We start from the raw sequence: 19,098 nt of genomic DNA, 5'->3' as shown, positions 1-19,098 counted from the left end.
TTTCCAGTACCAGGTAAACAAAGCCCAGAAAGCTGGAGTGGTGAGGAGTTACCATCTCCCCTAAGAGCTTTTCCTTTGCTTTCTGTAGAGGATAGAGGATGCCAGTCAAAGTTTATGAAAAAAAATTTTCCTTTTATACCCTCAAGCCTTTAACCATAAAGCTTGCTTTTAAGGAGAAAGAATAAGAACTATGGTGTCCTACTTAAAGAAATTGTGTATGTATAGCTCTGTAGGTAGTTGACCACCTCATGACTGGTAATGTCTGCTTCCAGAAAGGCCCTTCAGCAAGTAAAAGTTTAGGTTAAATTGTTTGGTGTCAGCTCTCTCTGTGGGGAAGTCCAATAAATACCTCTGCTTATAAAACTGAGCAAGAACCTCAGAACCCAAGGAATCCATCTGTGTCTACACCCACACCCTTTGTCTGCTAAGGTTGTATTGTCAAGAGTTGCTAACATGTAGAAGAAAGGGCAGTTAGTCTGTGAACTGTGAACACTGTGTCTCTGGGCTTCCTTGCTTGTCCTGTTTAGGGTGCCAGGCACTGCCTGCTATGTCTACAATTTGGACTGCTACTTTATAGGCACTCAAAAAACAATTGCAAATGGATAAATGTTTTGAAAACAGAAGGAATGTGTGGGTTTTAAGACATAATTAGTTGTGATTTTCCGGCTTAGAGGAACAGGGACTAGAGTCCAGGCCTCAGAAACACGGAGTGCTCTTTCCTAACACCACAGTGGCTCACAGCTGGCTGTGAGTCTCATCTCAGGACAGTCTCCTGGCTGCCTCAGGTACTGTCCACAGGGGGTGCACTGATACAGACAACACCCATACACATAACATAAAATAAATATTTAAAAAAATATACAGGAGCCGAGCAGCAGCCAGGACAAGCATCAGTGTTAAGTGTTCTAACTGCACAGTGAACTACAGTAACTCGGTCTGCTGTTTTATACAAGATAGAAATAACTACTGCTCTTTCAGAGACATAGCCTCCCCCCCCCCCATACTTAAGAATGTCTAAGGGGAAAACGCAATTCCTTTAGAGTTGTTTGCTTCCTACTTGACTAAGAAACAAAAGATCAACACTGATATGTGGTGCTTGTATGAACACGCTAAAAAGGGAAACAGACCACAGAGTATCACTAAAATGATGACACCCTAGGTAAGTACCAATTGTATGGAAAACAAGGCTTACTACTCCAGAATGAAAGGGACCTCCTGCAGCATAGAGAGAAAATTTAATGCTTTTTATACTGATGGAACCCAAGACTTGCTGAGGCCTCTAGTTCCACAAGAGCTTCCCAGCAAAATGGGCCTGCCGTTTTCTGCCCAGTTGTTCAGTGAGACATCCAGCCTGACATCTCAGATCAAGGCCAAAGGATTGTGTGGGTCTTCATCTCTGTGACGACAAGAGGCATTTGTACCCTGGGTCCCCTCCACCTCGGTGCTGCAGCCTCCTCCACCTTGGACTGCCCTCAGCCTTGACACTGCTGTTTAGCATCACCCTGGGCTCCTGCTTCAGCTTCTTTCAGTTATGGTTCTCCAGCCGCAGCATCTGCTGGATTCCCTGTAACTGAACTGTCACAGTTATGGAAACTTAAATAAGGAGGCAGTGGCCCCTTGGGCAAATGATTTTCCCTTCAGTGGATTATTTTAAAGGCAAGCCTTGATTTTTAATCCTGATTTCTAAATGATCACCTCTGTCATAGAGAGCTAAAAGTTTGGGGAGTTCGCTGGGATGCACTGTTTAGTCTGCTTGCGCTGACTTAATACGGTTGACTGGATAACTTGAACAACAGTTTACTTCTTAGCAGATCTGGAGACTAGGAATTCAAGCTTGAGGTTACACTGATTGAGTTTCATTGTAAGCTGTCTTCCTGACTTATTGGAATCCAGTTTCCAGCTGCGTGTCCACATGGGCTCTCCTGTACATGTCCAAAGAGCTGCTAGGGTCTTTCCTTAAACAAGACCAGGATTGTGTGCATTACACTTAATTGCCTCTACCCTGCCTCCACCCCTCAAATCCAATGGTTTCAACCTAGGAATGATTAAGGTTGAGTTCCTGTGGGTGCCTGTTTTTTTGGGTTTTTTTGTTTGTTTGTTTGTTTTGGTTTTTTTTTTTTTTTTTTTTTGAGTGTATTTAACCAAGAGTCCTAGAGTTGCAGTCTGTCCTTCTACCACTTGGTGGTGCTACAGTACAATAGAAAAGTTCTGTCTAAAGACAGTACCAACTAAGTCTTGGCTAATAACCAGGTTGTTAGTCATTCTTTTCCTATAGTTTATTGACATTTGATCTGTTTAATTTTTACTTGTATTAGCATAATGGGGAGCTTGGTCCTAATTTTCTAGCTACAGATTAGACTTAGCCTTATGTCTTTGTTTTGTTTTGATACAAGTCTCAGTTATGTAACAGGCGGTCCTTGAACTCATGGTCCTTCTGCCTCTAATGATTAAAAATCAAACAGATTTATCAACATTTCTCTCCAGGTCCTGGAAGAAACTGGTTTTGATATAAAAGACTATATTTGTAAGGATGATTACATTGAGCTTCGAATCAATGACCAACTGGCTCGCCTGTACATCATTCCAGGAGTTCCGAAAGACACAAAGTTTAACCCCAAGACCAGAAGAGAAATTAGGGTATGTAAGACTTGAGAATATTTATAGGTTGCTGTGGGGTTGGTGTTAGCTACTCTTTGATAGTAATCAACTAAATGCAATTGTTTTCTTTCAGAATATTGAGTGGTTCTCCATTGAGAAATTGCCCTGTCATAGAAATGATATGACTCCCAAGTCCAAGCTTGGCTTGGCACCTAATAAGTTTTTTATGGCCATTCCCTTTATCAGGTATGTTCATTTCTTAAACTGTAAAACTGGCCTTACTGCTGGTATTACAGGTGCTTTTAAAATGAATTGTTAATGTTTCCGTAGACCACTAAGGGACTGGCTGTCTCGAAGATTTGGAGATTCCTCGGACAGTGACAATGGTTTTTCTTCAGCTGGTAGCACACCAGTTAGACCCACCGTGGAAAAGTTGAGGTGAGGAAATGGGCTCATAGGAGTGTGGCTTTCTGCTGTCTTTTAGGGCAGTACCATCTCGCTTCTTGAGTCAGACAGAGAAGGATAAGATTCCTCCTTAGAAGCTGCGTTGTGCTTAAAAGTTGCTAATAAGATGAAAGGAATTAATTAGAGGGAAGATGCTTTGGGCACATTTTTCAAACAGTACACTTGAGAGGATACCAATGGCTTAGAGCACTAGGAAAGGGGAAAAAAAATCTGTGTTGGATATCTACGACCCTACATTAGTGATAAGTCAGTTCTGGAGGTGATTGAATGGATACATTGCAGTCTCTGTTGCACAGGTGGTAAGAGATGCTAATGAATAATTTGTTAAAGTCAAGGACATAGATATTTATTTGCATATGACAGAATTTGTATGCATATGAATGTGTGTGGTCATATGTACATATGAGGAAGACAAAGGGCAACCTCTGGTGTCGCTCAGTTTGTATTTTGATAACAGGGTCTTTCACTGGCCTAGTTCCCTAGGATGTCTACGCCTGCTTTGCCTCCCCAGCTGTGGGATTGCAAACACATCAACACACCTGGGTTTTTCTCACGGGTTCTGGGGCTCTAACTCATGTTTGTACAGCAAGTCCTTTACCAACTAGACTAAGATACCTGTCTCCCAGCCTGCTGTTGGTTGTGATATGAAGAGGGACCAGTATACACAGGTGTAAACTATCAATAACATTTGCTTGAGGAGAACTTAGGACAAAGCTACGTGGGAAGTAGCTTTGTTAAATATGCATACTGTATAATTTTAAAATTGTTTATTTTGTGTAAGTGTATAGCTCTGTGTGTGTGTGTGTGTGTGTGTGTGTGTGTGTAGGACACCTTGCAAACGGTTCTCTTCTACCTGGGTCCATGGGCTCAAACTAAGTAATAATCAGGCTTGGCCCACACACCTTTACCACCTCCTCTCACTGACTGTAGTTTATGTTCTTTTCTTTCTTGTTGTTGTTTTGGTTGGTTGGTTGTTTTTAAGACAGGGTTTCTCTGTGTAGACCTGGCTGACCTGGAACTCACTATGTAGACCAGGGTAACTTCAAACTCACAGAGACCTGCCTGCCTCTGCCTCTCTGCCTCTGCCGGGATTAAAGGCCGGCACCACACCGCCCAGCAGTTTATATTCTTGTAAGCAGCTTACTATAGCTTATATTGCCAGAGTTGTTGTTTTGTTTATTGTTTTACATTTTTTGTTCCAATTTGGTGATCTTTTTAATCTGGGAATTTAATTTTAAAAGAAAACAATATGAGTGGACTACCTTTATGGTTAATAAATTTTAACTAAGTACTATTCCATTTCTATTGGTTTTATGAGGAAAAGAAATTGGATTAAATGCCTTAAGAATCATTTCTGTCTTTTAAAATCTGTAAGTATTATTATTACCAAGGCACTACTAATAGAAATAAGAAAAGAGTCTGGCAGAAGTCAGGAAGACCAGAGTGTGTCCCAGAGTATAAAACAGATATTACCAGGAAGTCATTAATGGAGACAGTTCATCATTGGGAAGGTCTCCACCAGTCTGCATGTGGGCACTCTTGGTCCATGTGCTTCTGCTCTTATTAAATGTATAGACGGTGGGTTTGCACAAACCCCAGTTGTTTCCTTCATTTCCTTTAGAGGCAGTATTTTTTTTTAGTCATATTCTGTGATATGTTGGAGAAAATGTCACAGTTTTGTCTGATAGAAAATAAATTTTCTTTTAAGATTTATCCCAATTAAAGAAGGTCTCATTTTGTAGCCCAGAATGCTCTAGAACACAGCATGTAGCCCACACTAGCCTTAGACAGAGCAATCCTCCTGCTTCAGCCTCTTGAGTTCTATAATTACAGCCTAGACACCATGTCAGTCTTTTCCATGTGTTAAATAGAAGAGGGGAAGGGATGTAAGAGCAGTCTGCTACTCTTCCCTGTGGTTCTCAGAGCAGTGTTTACGGTAGATTCGGGATGCTGTCTCAAATTTCATACAGTACAACTCAGTCGGTGGGGCGTAAATTCCAGGATAGTTAGGACTACACAGAGATGCCCTGTCTTGAAAAGAAAATTTTTCTGCCTTTGTAACTTAAAATTACAGTGGGGAAAGGTGGATGCTGAAAAACAAAGCATATAGTTGGTAGGTTAAACTATCAAGGCTTTCAAAGAACTGCAAGAAAAAATTTTTTTCATCATATTTTTTAAATGTTGGTGTAGTCGAACGAAATTCCGCCACAGCCAGCAGCTGTTTCCTGAAGGTTCTCCTAGTGACCAGTGGGTAAAGCACAGGCAGCCGCTACAGCAGAAGCCACACAGTAACCACACGGAGGTGTCAGACCTTTTCAAAGCAAAGGTAGGTGAATGACACTGAAATTTGTTCAGAGGCTTTGATCATTTGACTTCAAAATAATTTTCAGCTGAGGTGCTGTGTGTAACAGTTAGTGGAGCTCTGAACTGCTGAGATGTCACCCAGGGTTCCAGCTTGTGACTGGAACAGACTGGAGACTCGTTATCCTTCATGGCCGTGGAATAAATCCAGTATGGTAAATAATGGGATGCTACACTTGAGCCTTTTCAATGTGTCCACCAGTGAAAAGTCTTAAAGAAGACAACTCTGAGCTAAGATTAATAGGCGCTACTGTTTATGTATGTTATGACATGTTTTCAGTGCTGTATCACGCAGTAGGTGACTATATCACAGTTCATCTATTCTGCATTTAGGAAACATTTTACTGGTTTCTAGATTGCTGCCTCAAGAATAGTAGCCACCAAAATATTCTATAAAACCCAGCCGTGTTTGAAGACATTTGACCAGGCACTTCTCTAAAGAAGGCTCAAGTGGCAATTAAGCACAGACAGGACTCAACAGTCATGTTGGGAAATGGAAGTCACATTCCATACCTCAGAATGGCCGTGGTAATAAACCAACCACACAGAAAATCATCCTTGTAGGTGAGGGTGCAGAGAACAGGTACCTTTGTGCTGTGCTCCTGGAAGTGTAAACAGAGACAGCTGCTAAGAGGTGGCTTGGTGGCTTCGCACAAGTTACGTGTGCACTTATCACCTCACTCAACAATTCTGCACCTACATAGATAAACAAATGAACCAAAAACAGGGCTCTGATACAGAATTTCACAGTATCATTCACAGTGCGTGCCCTGGACTGTTTGTAGCCTTCAGAGAGTAAATTCTGAGCCATCTACACTCTAGATGATCCTTGAAGACATTGGCTGAGGGAAATAAGGCAGGACAAAGGTCTAAAAGTCACGTGGTTCCATGTTGCTATGCCTAGGATGGGCACAAGGTGCTTAAGTAGTGATTATGGCTGCATGTAGTGCAGACTTCACAAGTAGTTCCTTCTTGTCTGGAACAGGTTCTGTTTTGAAGACGTAAAATGTTTGGAAAGTGTGCTAGAGTGTGGCAGCATGGGACCTCCCTAGATGTTAGCTCTCCAGAACTACACAAGAGTCACAGCAGCAGAAAAACCTCAGGTGTGGGACAAAGAGTATTGCTGGTGCTGACAAGCATGGCCTGTGCCACCAAGTTGCACAGAAAAGCCCAGCACAGGAAAGGAAACACTGCCAAGAGAAAAGTGAGGCTGCAACCCACTGTCCATTTCCCTCAGTGATTGCTTGCCAGTTGTCTCAGCAGCTCCCCCATGTTTTCTGTGAGAAGGTAGAATGAAGATAAATGTCTTTATAAGTTATATTCATTTTTCACATTCTCTAAAATAGCTGACTTTCAAAATCTGAAATAAAAATTGACATTTGAAAAAAAAGTATCTAAAGTTAATACTAAAGCCCAAGTTTTTAAAATACCAATCTTTATTTTGTAAAAGATTATCCTTTCCTTGGCACTCATTTGCTAATAATGGTTTAACTGATCATGCCTACTGCTTAATTTATACTGTAAAGAACTGTGGGGACTCGGAGGGTGGCTTAATATGTAAGCAGTCCCTGCACTAGCCTGACAACTGAGTATGATTATGGAACCTGTGCAAAGGCCAAAGGTGAAAGGCAAGAACTGAGTCCGCAGTGATGTTCTCTGACCGCCACCCTCACTGACCCACAGTCCTATACACTGACACACACTGACACACAGTCCCATACGCTGACCCCACTGATATACAGTCCCATTCACATGTGTGATGTAGAAGAAGCCTGAAAGAAAGGAAGCCTAGTGTGTATGTGCTCATGTGTGCTCTGGTCTCTTCCCAGCTCGGTCTCCCACAATCCTCTTGTGTCCTCTGTTCCATGCCTTTCATTTCTTCTTTTATATTCGTGCTGGAGTTTGACTGTGCAGCCTCATGCTCTACATAACTTTACCTCTGAGCTGTACCCCGCCATGTTTTTGTATTATAAGCAGTTTATAAGCAAACATGGGATAAAGCAAGAGGCTTGGAAAGGACTTAGGGGAAAATATATTTGCTGTTTCTTGTTTCAGAGAATGTTCCTTTGCAAAGCAATCTTCTAAGAAAATAAATTGGTACAGCACTGTATAAACATTCAGATGGCACTTTATGAATTCTATTCAATCGAGATAAACATTGATATATACATATATATACATATTTTATATTGTAGATTTACATGTTGTTTTTATTCATATTTTCACAGAATCAAAATATGAGAGGTAATGGCAGGAAACAGTATCAAGACTCACCTAATCCAAAGAAGCGAGCGAATGGAGTCCACGGTCAGCCAGCAAAGCAGCAGAATCCCCTGATGGTAAGAGTTGTGTGCTCATGGGCCCAGCAGACAGCTCTTGTTTCTAAGACCCGAGCAGGCAGTGTCTGACACAGTAATGCTCGTTTCCTTCTTATTTTTATTTGATTTTTAGTGACAGGATTTTAGAAAATTGAATTGTGCACTATTGTCTTCATGAACTACAGCTTACAACTCTCCTTGGCCATTCTTAATTACAGGTACCCCTCTACTTTTGCCTTGTGTGGTTTTATTTACCTTGATTTTAAAGTCTTAAAAACACTATAGTAGAAACAAGATTTTTTTTTTTTTCTTTCTGAAAACCCATTGTTCAGAGGCCTGGAGGAATGGCTGTGTGGCTGAGAGCACCTGCTGTTCCTGAGAGGCTGTAAATCCAGTTCACATGTGCCTTTAACTCTGCCTTCCAGAGATTTAATGCTGTCTTGTGGCTTCTCTGGGCATCTGTACACATGTGGCACACACACACACATAAATAAATCTTAAAGGTGTTAATTGAATTTATATACTTTAGTTGATACATAAGAATATAGATATCTATGGGATGACATGTGCCTCAATATATGGATATATCGTATAATGTTTATAGTAAAAGGTGTAAGCCTGACATGCTGGCACAGTGCTTGGGAGACTGAGGCCAGAAGAAATGAAGCCTGACATTGAGACCAACCTGGGGCATAAGGAAACAGTAATTGATGTTGCTTTCTTCCAGCTTTTGAAATAACAGCTTACATTGTTACTGTTAATCGGTGATGCTTCTGGGTAACAACACATCCTGCTGTAACTTAATAGCCATAACTCACCCTCCTCCCATCCTTCTGAGTTCCTACTCCTCAGCTTTCATCAACACCATTCTAGTCATGGCTTCCTTTTGTGAAATCCTCTGGTTTTGTAATCCATCCTGATGCTGCAGTTAAAAATCTTAGAGAATGTTTTCTCTAGAGGAGAGTTTAGCATCTTTCCTGATCTTCTCTGTTAAAGTCTTGACACGTGTATGTTGGATTTTCTATTTGTTATGTCACTGTTTGCTATGTCTTTAAGAAAGTGAGTTATGTCAGAAACTTAAAACTTTGAATGAAAGAAAAGAAATGAAAACAAGCCTGTTAACCTGAGTGTCTTAGTTACTGCGACTGTTGCTGTGAGTAAGGCAGCTGGGAAAGGAAAGGGTTTACTTCCCTCACCATTAAATACCCCACCATTACATATCACAGTTTATCACAGTTTATCACTGAAGTCAGGACAGGAACTCAAGCAGGGCAGGAGCCTGGAGCAGGAGCCGATGCAGAGACCATGGAGGCGTGCTGCTCTCTGTCTTGCTCCTCATGGCTTGCTCAGCATGCTTTCTTAGAGATCGTAGGACCACCAGCCCAGAGATAGCACTCAGCATGCTTTCTTAGAGATCGTAGGACCACCAGCCCAGAGATAGCACCACCCACGGGTCTCCCCCCCCCCACTGATCACTGATTAAGAAACTGCCCTACTGGCTTGCCTATAGTGGATCTTACTGAGACATTTCTTTAGGTTCCCTCCTCTCAGATGACTTTAATTTGTGTCAGGTTGACATAAAACTATTTACACACTTAGTCGCTAGGGTTACTTGACTTGGGTGTATCAACTCTACCAGTAAACTAAATTTAGCTGTTTATTGTCAGACTTTTCACATTTTTCTTTGTTACCAAAACCAAGACAATCAACAGTAGATATTCTAAAGACTTCTAACAAAAATTAGAAAGCGTTTCTTTAATGACAGTGCTATGCTGATATCTCTTACCAAGTTACCATGGAAATTTAACTCATTAAAAAGTTCCATTTGTTTTTGAGATTTGATGTGACAAATTTGCTTGGAAAATTTTGAACTTTTTTCAAAAAGCTTCTATGCAGTAGTATGTAGTCTTTCTTGTTCTTTCTGTGTTACACTGTAGAAGTGTGAGTAGATGCGAAAGGGCTGTGCGTGCTAGTAGACAGTGTGAAGTGGCTCGTCTTTCTAGTTCTAACTCACAGACTTAGGGTTTACTGGGTTGTAGGGTTTTGGTGTTTTGTTTTTTTTTAATTTTTAAATAAAGTTTTAAAACATTTTTAAGTTTCTAAAGAAAAAACAATGATACATGCAAAGCAGGATGGTCTGTGAGAGGTCACAGTGGTCAGCCATGCAAATCATATACAGGAGTCTCCAGTTTTAGGGCCAGCCTGGGCTGTGTAATGACACTGTCCCATAAGTCACACCACAGCTGTTAATGCCTTCCCCACAGGCAGGAGGGGATGAAAAGTTTGCTGAATGCTGTGTTACTGAGTATATTGACAAAGTGTAAGATTTGGTACTTGTTTTTGCAGAGCAAAACTTGAAAAATTGCTTATTTTTCAAGAGACTAAATGTCAAATTTCCTCCCTTTACTCTCTCTGTTATGAAAAAAAGAAAAGACGTAAATTTCCAAGAAGTTGGCATTATAATGGTGCAGCATTGTGGATCTCTACGGTAGATCCCTGAGTCAGCGGACCGACAGTAGTGGTCTGTGCTTGTCAGGAAGGAATGTTGTTCACATGCAGGTAGAACTGGGGCATGCTGTTCACTGCAGAGCTATGCGTGCCTTGCATATGGCAGGCCCAGGGTTTGATTCCTAGCACTGGGATAACATGAGGGGCTGTGGAACAGTCCTGTGCAAAGGTAGGAAGCTGTACATGGTAGTGTTCATAGCCATTATATGTCCTCCATGTTGTTGAAAAGTTGGGCTTTATGGAAGACCGCTGGAGATGATGATCAGATTTCCTAGTTTAATTTTCTTCTTGAGATGTTTGGTCACATATCTCTTGAGTTTTCATACGTAAGAGTAACAAGAGACTGTGCTGTTCATGTGTTTGTTCTAGAAATGTGAAAAGAAGCTGCATCCACGAAAGCTTCAGGACAACTTCGAGGCAGGCAAGCTATTTCCTTTTTAAAATCTGTCCTGTGGGGCTGTGACATCCGTGGGCTTTGTGGTGGTGATGGTTACACAGGATGAGCTGCCTGTGTGCTGCAGAGATTTCATGTGTGAAACAGGCTGGAAGGAATTACTAATAAGTGATCCAGATAACATCACTTGTGTTGAATGCCCTGTTTCTTTTGTAACTGTCAGGCCCTGGGTCCCCATAACTATATGTCATGAACATGGCTTCTGGGCTGGGGAGTGGGGAGTGTGGTAATGAGGGTGCCCCATTCTCCTTCCATCTTCACCTGGGGACTAAGCATGCAAGTGTGAACTTATGGACAACTCTCACTCAGACCACCAGAGAAACTGACCATAATCAATAGGAAAGTTATGGTAGTCCTACTGATGTGCGAGTAGTAAATGTCACTTCAAAGTGTAATACACTGTTCTTCTTAGGTGCCAGTCTGAATAGTATGGAGTTTCCTTGTGCTGTGGTTACATGTCCATCAAAACCAAAACCCATGGTGGCCCCTGCCTTTAATCCCAGCACGTAGGAGGCAGAGACAAGTACATCTCTAACAAAGCTTGAAGCCAGCCTGGTCTTCAGAACAAGTTCCAGAACAGTCATTGTAGAGAAACCTTGTTTCAAAAACAGACAAAAAAAATACAAAGAAATGAAGAACATTTGTTTCTTTTCTTTTTTAATATTTAAAGACAATTTTCACATGCAAATCCACCAATGATACATTGATGGCACAGTCTCGAGATGGTTAATTGAGTCGCCTCCATCTCTAGGAGCAGAATGTGAAGTCACTACTGCAGATATCAGAGTCGACCTTTTAGTAACTTAACCAGTCGTTAAAATAAATGAAAATGAAAACTGTCTGAAAGAGATGTTCTGGGTCTGAGAAGATATCCCTAAAACCCTTGTGTAGCCACACATGGCAGTGTACATGTTTAATCTCAGTACTCCTGGGATTGGCCTGGGCATGGCCCATGCAGAAGCAACCAAGAGTCCCCATCTCAAGGGAAAGGCATGAACTAATACATGAGGTTGTCATCTGACCCACTTGTGTGCGCCATCACGTGCATGTGCTCATGCTCTCACATGATGTGCACACGCAGATTTAAAAATGAGCAAAGATGCTCTAACCTTACTATGGAAGCTTATGTTTGTTTTTTAAACATGGGGTCTACCATTAGGGTTCAGAATTGATGCGTTTTCGTATGTTTCTTTGACTTTTGGTACTGTATACAAAAGGCATTGCTAAGACTGATTGTCAAAAAGCTTTTGAAGTTTTCTGTTTTAATCTATTAAAACTTGGTAACTTCAACTGTATTTTGTATTACTTCTAATCTTCACAGTTTTTTTTAATTGTAATTTTTATATTAACCTCTGTCAAGAAGCTTTGGTTACTATGGCACAAAATACAAATATAAGAGCTAAAAATATGCTCATTTTGAAAGGTAAGCTAAAAATCTGAATTAATAGAAATAAGTAGAAATAAGCAGTAACATTCCATTGAATCCTAAGGTAAGGTGTTAGGATTGAGTCAGACTATAGAAAGACTTAATATATAATCCACCTGAGTTTCCCAATGTGAGTGGGTGAAAGACAATGTCTGGTTAACTTTCTGAGTTACTGTCTACTCATTTTGTTTCCTAAGCAGATGCTGCATGTGACTTGCCTTGTTCTGGTGAAGACCCGTTGGTAGAACATGCTGAAGGACATTCTGTAGCGTGCAATGGACATTGCAAGTTCCCATTTTCATCCAGAACCTTTCTGAGTTTCAAGTTTGACCAAAATGCTATCATGAAAATCTTGGACCTTTGATCCAGCAAGTGTATTGCAGAAGTCCCCCGATCTGGGACCTGTTGCATGTGAGTGGGTGTCTCCTCAAGCCTTACCTTTCTCAGGTATTTGAAAGAAATGCAGGGAGGCAATGTTTCTAAAGAGATTTTCTGTACAGAAGAGAAACTAGAAAGAAACACAAGTTTGCACTGTAAATGCAGTTAGAACTTTTTATATGGATTTACCTTTTCAGTGTTTGGAACCAAGTTTTAGTTACCTGTGTTTTTTTGTTTGTGTTTGTTTGTTTGTTTGTTTTTTTGTTGTTTTTTTTTTATTGTCTTTTTCCTTACTTTGTGTAACTGTGTTTTGTTTTATATTCTGATCAAGAGTTGTTTTGATTGCATCGTCAGCAAGTAGCCGTGTTAATAGGAGTGTTTCATCTCCGCATCTTGGTGATTGCAAAAAGCTTGCTTATTGAAAACTTTAAAAGGAACTTAAAACCCCATTTATCAATGAGCTGAGCATCAGAGCTGAACCATGACGTCAGGATGCAGGCGTTTGCTCATCTCTCTGTTTCTAACCACTGAGAGTCTAACCCTTCTAACTGGAGTTCTGTCAGTTTGTTCAGCACCTCACCTTCAAAACAATACTCATTTGCACAGTGAACCTTGAGCACTTCATCAGGACTACACCCACAGCCTGAGGAGAGATGGAGTCGGCGCGGAGCCCATGCTGTAATTTTGAGCTATGATGTTTGCTGTCAAAAAAACCTGTGAGTGCTGGAGCAGAGAGCATGGAAGCCAGGAGCTGACAGTTCCTCCAGGTCATGCCTGGACTTTCCTGCCTCCATCTGTTCAGTATTGTGCCATGATTCTGCTCCTGTGAAACATCTATACATATTCTAGTTGTGTGTCTGTGTGGAAAACTACATTCTTAGTTCTATATTGCGTCTCAGTGTTGATCTGTGGAAGCTGATATATTGGTTCCACTTTGCAGTAATACCAGAGTGACATGCTTTTAATTAATATCTTGAAGCCCTCGGGGGTTCTGCAATTTACCCAGTACAAGTAAATAAAGCGTATCACTGGGGGACCCTTGAAGTAATGTACTTAGATCACACGTAGGAATGTATTTGTATTTTGCTCCTTCAGAATTCTTAAACCAAACACTGGTGACAATGCCCACTTTGCAGAGGATCACCTGCTGTTGAGGACAATCACCAGAGCTTTAAGGAGGCAATACGATTTGACTGCACCTGACCTCACTGAGAATCCTTCCTGGGGCGGAGCAGGCAGTTAGACTGCATGTGTACACACGCATCTGTTGTGTGCACTTTTAGCAAGTGGTATCCACAAAGTATATCTCTGCTTATAAATAGTACTATAGAAATCTTTATTCTGTATATGTAGCCTATTTAATTGGGGTTCTACCTAACCCCATGGAACTTTAAAGAGAAGGGCTATTATTGTGAGGAATTCACTTGGTATTACTACTTTGCTTTAGCTTTTAAATGACTGATTTTAAAGAAGAAATTATATTTATTAATGAAAGTGTCACTCGGTGCTAAGCAGGAGACTTCACAGTGATACAGTGTGTTTGGAATCTTCTGTGTGACTACTTTGTGAATCCTTCTGTGACCTTTGTTTTTTAATGCATTATATGATTGTGTTTGAAAGCCCTTACTGTTGTCAGAAATACAGCTGCTTTGCTTGGGTCTTCTTGAGCCATATTTATAGTTGGTCCCAGCATTCCAGATTTCTGTTACATGGTAAGGGAGTGAAAACTGAAGCTTGCCTGGCAGTGAGCCACTGTCACCCCCTGACTGTCATCTAGAAACCATTTGCGGTGTGTGTGTGTGTGTGTGAGAGAGAGAGGGGGGGGGGGAGGGAGAGAGAGAGAGGGGGGGGGGAGAGAGGGAGAGAGAGGAGGATGATTGAGATTTTCTTCTTAAGTGAGTACTTCAGTCAGTCTTGGTGCCTGTAGGGGTTGAATTCTCAGCTCTCAATACTAGAGCAAAATCAGTTAGTTAGCAGAAGGCATGGCCCCTAAAGTGGTTGACTATAAGAACCAACCAATGATGTGCTGCTTCATTTAATGCACTGTGGAACAAAGCAAGGGTATGGTTGGGATGCAGTTATGATGACTTTAGGCTTTAGTTCTCTCGACAGTCTGAAGTTAAAAGCATGTTGGAAGAGGAATTAAGGTTTGTATATATGATGTGACTCAACTATGCAGAAAATGTTAAGTTGGTGCCCTTGTTAATGTACATCTAGTGTATTTCTTCACTGTAGAGGTTATCTGAGAGACTATATTTAGCACAGGACTGGATATCTTCTCTGAGCTGTGTTATAATTTTTTCATAGACTCTAGTGACGAGGATGCTGTAGATGCAATAATGTGCTTCTGCGTAGTGCTTCATTTAGAGACGCTAGGTGGATCAGTAGATGTGTTGGCCTTATTATTATTTGTGTTTGAGAGGTGAGACTCTGAAATCACTTTTAAATACCCTTAGGATCCAACTGCATGTGTTCCAAGGTGCAGTGCACTGTGAATCTTTTCAAGTCTAATAAGTTTGTAGGTGCTTTTATGTGTAACTTCAGTGGTTTGACGGATATTAAATAACTTTGTCCTTCACCACTGTACTCAAAGAGACAAAGGAATACAGTTTACATACTCTGTAAGATTTTGTTAAGAAATAGTGAATGAATGACTCTGGGATATCAAACAGAGATTCCATCCTGAGACATGAGCACTTGAAGGGGCTGGAATAACCTAATAGATCTGATAGCTTGAGTAAATTGGTAAGACGTGTTGAAAGATCTAACTAGATCTTGTACCAATATGTGAAAGATGGTTGCCCAGAACTGTCAGAGGGATTGTGGTCACTGCTTGCTGCTTTGACCTTTGAATATCATTATTTTTATATTAAATACTAATTAGTGATTACAGATAGTAGAGCTATATAGCAGATTAATATTATGCTGTAAGATTTGGCTATGCTTTTTCTTTTAGAGCTTTTAATAATTTACATGTAATGTCAATAAAAATGCAAACCTAAGAGAATGACTATAGGAACCAGATTCCTTTATAAAATACTGTGTTTTCTAAAAATGTCAAGGACAAGCACCTGTGTGCATTAAAAAAGATTTCATTACCAAATTCCTTTCCAGTCCTGTTTCTCTAGCATTAGTTAAACAGTGAAGAGAGAGTAGGACTAGAAATGATAGTTTGCTGGACAGGTCTTATTCCTATATGCCTCTTGGCCTTTGCTGTGCCTGTGTGTGCTGTGTTGGAGATTTTATTGACAGCTGATGTGTCTGTGTTCTCTGAGGCAGTATTTTCTTTGTATTATTATTCATGGTTGTATTCATTAGTACTTCTTCCTCCTGCTTTTGGGTTGGATTATTGTGTATTATTATTATTGAGAGAAGAGGTTCAAATGTGTTGTAACTAGACTTGACCATCAACAAAGGACACCACTACTGGGTATAACGGTATTCTTCACCCTTGTGTATGTAATGTTACTCCTTAGAGCTCACTAAAGCTGGGCTAGAGTGGCTCGTTCCTGGTGTCCTAACATTTCAGAATACATTTGTATAGTTTCTTAAAAGCCTAGAAATGGGCTTATAGTAGGCCTCTCCACATCTTTCTATCTATATATGTAGAATTGTCACTCCTGAACCCTGTGCCAGAAGGCAGATTGAGATCAGCAGTATGAGATTTTTCATAAGGATATTGCCATTTTCAAGCGTGTTGTGGGATGATAGTCAGCAGTTGCTGTGAGAGGTGGGGTGCGAGGAACAAACACTGCGCATCCTGACACTTGAGTGCTTCCAGGAAGGATACTCAGGTGAGAAATGTGGCCAGTGCCCCGCCCGAGCAGAGCCTTGCAGCTCTTCCCAGGCATTTTCTTCCCTTCGGTGAAGTATTGTTTTCTAAGTATGATCGCCTAGCAATCCATGCATGCTAATGGAATTCTCTTCACTGTAAGGTTTACTGTAAGGACCAGTGTTTTTAAGTCCTTCCTGTGTTGATTCTGCCAAGTTATAGGCTCTCTGAGTTTGAAGGGGAATGGATGCTTAGTTTTCATCACTTTAATTTCTTTTTAATGTGTATATATATAGATAATGTTTTGCCTGTATATTTGTTTGTATACCACATGTTTGCCTGGTGCCCGAAGAGGCCAAAAAAAGTGTGTTGTATGATCCCCCCGGAACTGGAGTTCAGAGTGTTGAAAATGGAACCCAGGTCCTCTGCCAGAGCTCTTAACCACTGTGCTGTTGATAACAAGATATCCTAGAGTGTTGCATAGCTGTGTGGATGTGCTGGCAGCAGTTTCCTCGTGGCAAGCAGCATTTGGTACTGAAGTACTGTACAGCCATTGAAAAATGAAGATTCAGCCCACCCTCCTGGATAGAACTGGATGTAAGGGCATTTCTGTCAATTTAGTTCTGTCAGGGGTTTTGTTTGTTTGGGTTTCCCCTGTATACATCTTTGTACTTTGTGTTAAAGCTCAGAGGCTTCATTTTGAGATATGTTCAGAGTGGAATATCTAATTTGACGCCTGCCATAAAGAGATTGCATTAATCGTGGGTCTCAGTGTAGCAGAGGGGTGGGTTCTGTGTCTCTGTCACAGTTTAAAAGGAATTCACCTCAAGGCACTACTAGTTGGGTAGCATTGACTAAGGGTTCTCTGGGCAAAGGAACCACAAGAGTGTCAGTTTCTTGCTGCTCTTCATGGACATGGGCTCTTCAGTGGCAGGTAAGGCCCTAGCATCTGCCTTGCTGCGGGCATTGTGGTTTTGTTGGTGTGGTCACTCATTTGTTGTGTGTCCTTTTTTGAGCATCTGTTTCAGTAATCCTCAGACTCTTCATTTGTGTACATCTGACACCATGAGAATTTGCTGTAACTTTAACTCCTGAGCCTCAAGTAGATAGAAGGGCTGTGTTCTCTCAAGACAGTGTATATAGCTGTGAAATTCGTGTGGGAGCACAGAAAACACTTTGAGGTTCTCTTTGGTAGCTTTAGAATGAAATGGGCAGGATTTCCTAACACTCAGTTCTTAGGATGCTTTCTTTCTGATTTTAATATTTGATCCAAATGTGTAAAAACAGTAGCTCTAGACTGGTGAAGCATTTGGGACACAATTGTACATTTCTTAAAGCCATTTCTCAAGCTTAAAAAATTTAGCACAGCTTTTGCAGTATTCAGCAGAAGCATGAATGAAAGCAGAGGTGCAGCCATGAGGTTTGTGTCTGATGCTGGCGGATAACTGGTGAGATGCAGTAAGACTTGTGTGAGCGGCAGTGAACTTGGACGCATGGCATGCATGGTACCCTGGAAAAGCAGGAGGTGGTCCTGTAGGAGTCTGCGTTTCACTCATGTCTATGTAGCACATTTTAGGTGGTGTTTGAATGTCTTACAAGAAACTATTAAGTGTCAAATGCAAGCATCCAAGGAACTGAGCCTTTCATTTTATATGTTGTTTCAAATTAGGACAAGAGAGAATTCACTTCTGTTGTATAATTTTTTTTTTTTCAGTTCAGCAAGTAGAGAATAACAGTAAAACCATTAACTTTTAGTTTTTGAAAACTATTTTTTTATATTTGCTGATAAGTTTTAAATCTTATGATAGTTGTAAAAATGAGTATTGACTTACTAGACCTATGTATAACTCAATTAATCTGTTGGCTTCAATGAAACCGTAATGAATCTCCATGAATGTTCATGTATTTAGCTATTTTAAATGATGACGCACACCTGTAATCTCAGCACTTGGGAGGCAGAGGCAGGTGGATCTCTGAGTTTGAAGACAACCTGGTCTACAGAGTGAGTTCCAGGACAGCCAGAGATTACACTGAGAAACCCTGTCTGGGGGGTGGGGGGAAACGGGGCTGGGGAAGTTTAACAAAAATGAGGTTTAGCTTGGGTGCAAAAGTGAATAAAATTTGGATATTTTTATGCACTGTCTTTGGTTTGTAGTAGTTTACACTATGCTCTGAAGACCTGATGTTCTGAACAAACAATCTAATTCTAAGTGTGTCTGGGAAAGTTGTAAACATGCTAAGTCAGAGAAGCTACAACAAGCTGTACATGAATTTTGGTGAAATTACTTCATTAATGATACATTGTTCAGTGAAAAACCTGGGCTTTAGAATAAGTAAATTTGTAAACTTTGTTCATAAATTGGTTTTGTCTTACATAAAATGATTTAACATAGAATATTTGCCTAACTTGTAACCACATCTTTTATTATTTGGAGAAAGATGATGTAAACAAACCCTTTACATGATTATGTCTGTGATAGTATGAAAGTATTTGCTTTATGGTAGTTTTTAGTCAAACATTTAGGGAAACCAAAAAGGAACCCCCACAATAGCTCATTGGGTTCGCTGTAGTGTAACAACCTTCTTTCATGCTGCATTTATTCATTGTACTCTTCCCCCCACCCCCACCCCGAGTTCGGTGTATGTGAATGATTGGAACTGCTTCTCACCTACATTGATGCAATTGATAAATTCCCAGTGACTCGGGTCTGTGAATTAATGATACTGGGTCACTGCACTTCCAAAGATGTGGGGTGACTGACACCTGTGTTCTCCATTGAGGAAGAGTGTGCTGTAATGTCTAAAAGCTTTTTAATGT

General features: G+C 40.7%; 1 protein-coding gene across 3 annotated transcripts in view; it reads left to right on the top strand.

Moving 5' to 3' along the window:
* The window catches only part of Dcp2 (decapping mRNA 2), a 37,484-nt gene extending 23,152 nt beyond the window's left edge, over positions 1 to 14,332 (top strand). Inside the window, exons 5-12 of one of the 3 annotated variants that reach the window (XM_076912711.1) lie at positions 2,485 to 2,637; positions 2,732 to 2,844; positions 2,929 to 3,036; positions 5,254 to 5,389; positions 7,653 to 7,763; positions 10,620 to 10,671; positions 12,331 to 12,541; positions 12,840 to 14,332. In XM_076912711.1, the coding sequence (XP_076768826.1) occupies positions 2,485 to 2,637; positions 2,732 to 2,844; positions 2,929 to 3,036; positions 5,254 to 5,389; positions 7,653 to 7,763; positions 10,620 to 10,671; positions 12,331 to 12,494 (837 nt within the window). In that variant the 3' untranslated portion in view covers positions 12,495 to 12,541; positions 12,840 to 14,332. Of the gene's footprint in view, positions 1 to 2,484; positions 2,638 to 2,731; positions 2,845 to 2,928; positions 3,037 to 5,253; positions 5,390 to 7,652; positions 7,764 to 10,619; positions 10,672 to 12,330 lie in introns of all 3 variants that reach the window. The other 2 variants (XM_076912712.1, XM_034518283.2) reach the window with 2 other exon arrangements.
* Positions 14,333 to 19,098: the final 4,766 nt, after the last annotated feature.

The sequence above is a fragment of the Arvicanthis niloticus genome, chromosome 14, assembly GCF_011762505.2.
Source record: "Arvicanthis niloticus isolate mArvNil1 chromosome 14, mArvNil1.pat.X, whole genome shotgun sequence".
Lineage (NCBI taxonomy): Eukaryota > Metazoa > Chordata > Mammalia > Rodentia > Muridae > Arvicanthis > Arvicanthis niloticus.
The sequence above is the reverse complement of the archived record's forward strand: the minus strand, read 5'-3'. Positions and strand labels throughout refer to the sequence as shown.